The 2,500-nt window shown below is 41.7% G+C and overlaps 1 protein-coding gene across 3 annotated transcripts in view; it reads right to left on the bottom strand.

Annotated features, from left to right (window-relative positions):
• Positions 1 to 2,500, bottom strand: part of rgs7a (regulator of G protein signaling 7a) — a gene marked incomplete at both ends in the record, with an annotated part of 46,049 nt that overhangs the window by 7,817 nt on the left and 35,732 nt on the right. For all 3 annotated transcript variants that reach the window (XM_080849023.1, XM_080849024.1, XM_080849025.1), the window contains 2 exons: positions 1,884 to 1,965; positions 2,155 to 2,231. In XM_080849023.1, coding sequence (XP_080705149.1) covers positions 1,884 to 1,965; positions 2,155 to 2,231 — 159 coding nt within the window. The remainder of the gene's footprint in view (positions 1 to 1,883; positions 1,966 to 2,154; positions 2,232 to 2,500) is intronic.

Below are 2,500 nucleotides of genomic sequence, written 5' to 3'. Positions count from 1 at the left end.
GTGCGGGCTTTATACAATGATGGACAGATGGTCAACCAACGCTTGAGTTGAATTAACGGTAGATTTCGAAATTGTACCAAGATGGCGGCGTCTTGGGAGCCTGTTAGTGGGAAATATTGTATGTGAATTAAGCTATCTACACAACATTTTTATGTCTACATTGACTCGGTTAGTTGTGTATATGCAACACGAATGTTGCAGAGTATTGTAGGTCTTAACTGAAGCTGTAGACCATTATTGCTAACGCTTAGACCAAAAATCAATTGAAACACATAGTAGCTAGCTAGCCTTGCTGCTAATAAGTATAACGTGAGCAGGCATATCTCACAGATATTGACAGCGCAATAATTTTGAAAGAGGAACAGAGAAACGCGATCAAGGCATTTGTCGATCGAAAATATGTTTTTGTCATCCTTCCTACGGGATCCGGTAATAGTTTAATGTATCCGATGGTCATGCTACATTGCTCTGATTGGTTCTATTATCCAATTGAGCGAAGAGGCATTTTTTTTCCTGGTTCGTTGAAAAACGCCCCATAATCACAGCTCAATGGAGCAGTATCAGACTCATGTTCTGACTAGAATTATCGTCAGGCTATTTGATCACACCTTTACTGCTCACTTTACCACTTGAGCAACAGTGTGCATGCCCTCCTGTCTCTGCCAACCGGTTATGTCCTCAAAATAGGGGCCATTTTCATGTGTATGTCTAACATTTAACACCCCATTCAAGATCTTTACCAAACTCTAGCTGATGAGGTTGGACAAGGTGGTACCCTGATGGACGTGAATAACATTGAATATAAATGAGAGCCAATCATCACACTAATTATCCAGTCACACCTTCCATGGCTGTTCCTTCCTACTTCTTAACATTGTCTGTATGAAGCTGCAGTCAGGCTGAAAATGAACCAGACATTTCCCTTTTAACATCCTTCAAAGTCTTCCTTTTCAATACCCTTCAGGCAAAGACAATCGAATGACTGTGAAACTACATTTACCATGATGCCTCAGTGAATTCCAAAAGGGGTAGTAAACTGGTAGAGCGTCGACAGGCAGGATGAGACTGGAGAGCCCTTGAGACTATGGAATGTCTCTGGTCTTTCTTGTGAAACTCCGCTAATATATTTCATTGACCATGATGCCTCACTCATCATGAACTCTAAAGAGCAAAATTGCCTGACATGACTCTGGAGAATGACGCTCAGTAGAGGCCTTTAATAGCCTTCAGTCAGTGCGCTGGTAACACACAGACAGGCCCCAGAACTCTGTGCTAGTTCTCTGTGCATGCTGATGAGCTATGGCTAATGAGGAGGCTAGATGATGTCAGCTATATAATATGTATATATCTAAGGTTTCTGAGAATTGGAATGATTGCTTTCTCCAAAGACTGCACTTTGTACCTTATTAACTCCAAATAATGAGTGAAGAGTGACAGGAAGTCATGGCCAAGTTCAAGAAGTACTGTATATGCCTTATCACGTCGCTTTCTGAGACAATACTTTTTAATTTCAGCAACAAATATTATTCACACACTGTGAAACAGCATCTCTGCACTAAAATAAACAATAATAAATGAAACCCAAAGGCCTTTATAGATGGAGGTGATTTGAACCAATTTCACATTATATCTTTTTGGAGATAAATGCAAGTAAATAACCAAATCAATTCAGCTCTGATAATTGGATGAGCTCCCAAATAGTCATACCTCACCTGGCACGGTGGAAGCAATTTATTTCGTATACTGACAGAACTATGTCTGCTAGCAAACAGCCTCCAACTCCACAGTGTGATTGGGGAAATGGATTTTGGTGACAGAAATACTCCCACTGAACAACAGGAATACAGAGAGCCAACAAACAAGCAACAGCATCAGAAGCCTACCACTGGTCTGTGCACATCCCAGAAGGCTCTTTCTTGACTGTCAAGAATTTTCCTCTCAATTTTGTCTCTCTTCTTATCCACTCTAAATGGAGCAGAGGAGAGGAGGGGGAAAAGATCAGCTGGCGGTATTTCACTGACAGACATCCACAGGCTTGAGAGCAGTTAGATATTAATGAAGGTGTTTTAATTTACAGAGAGAGCGTGTGTGCGTCTGTGAGAAGAAGCGGAGAGTTTTGGCAGGTTTCATCTCCGCAGGGATGAAAGTACTCACTTTGCTTGTGCTTCAGCTTGCATAAAAATAAACTCCCATTTCCTGGCAAAGGCTCGCTGTAACCTGGCTAAGCTTTCCTGCAAAAGAAGAGTGAGAGAATCACGAAATCACTTGTGCTATTCACATCCCAGAAACAGTGCCATTAAAGTACAGAGTTTGTGGCCACACTTTTAACTGTATCAGACCCATCTTGTAAACTGAACACTCAAGAGGAACCATCTAGGTCATCTGCGGTAAGGAGTATTGCATCGCCACAGCTCTGATATCTGATCACACTGATTATGAGAAGGCGCTCAGGAAGCGCACAGGAAATGTCAGAGGAAAACGGAGAAGAAATAATGACTGA

This window comes from Sprattus sprattus (genome assembly GCF_963457725.1).
Source record: "Sprattus sprattus genome assembly, chromosome: 12".
Classification (NCBI taxonomy): Eukaryota; Metazoa; Chordata; class Actinopteri; order Clupeiformes; family Clupeidae; genus Sprattus; species Sprattus sprattus.
This window is presented reverse-complemented; position numbering and strand designations above follow the sequence as displayed.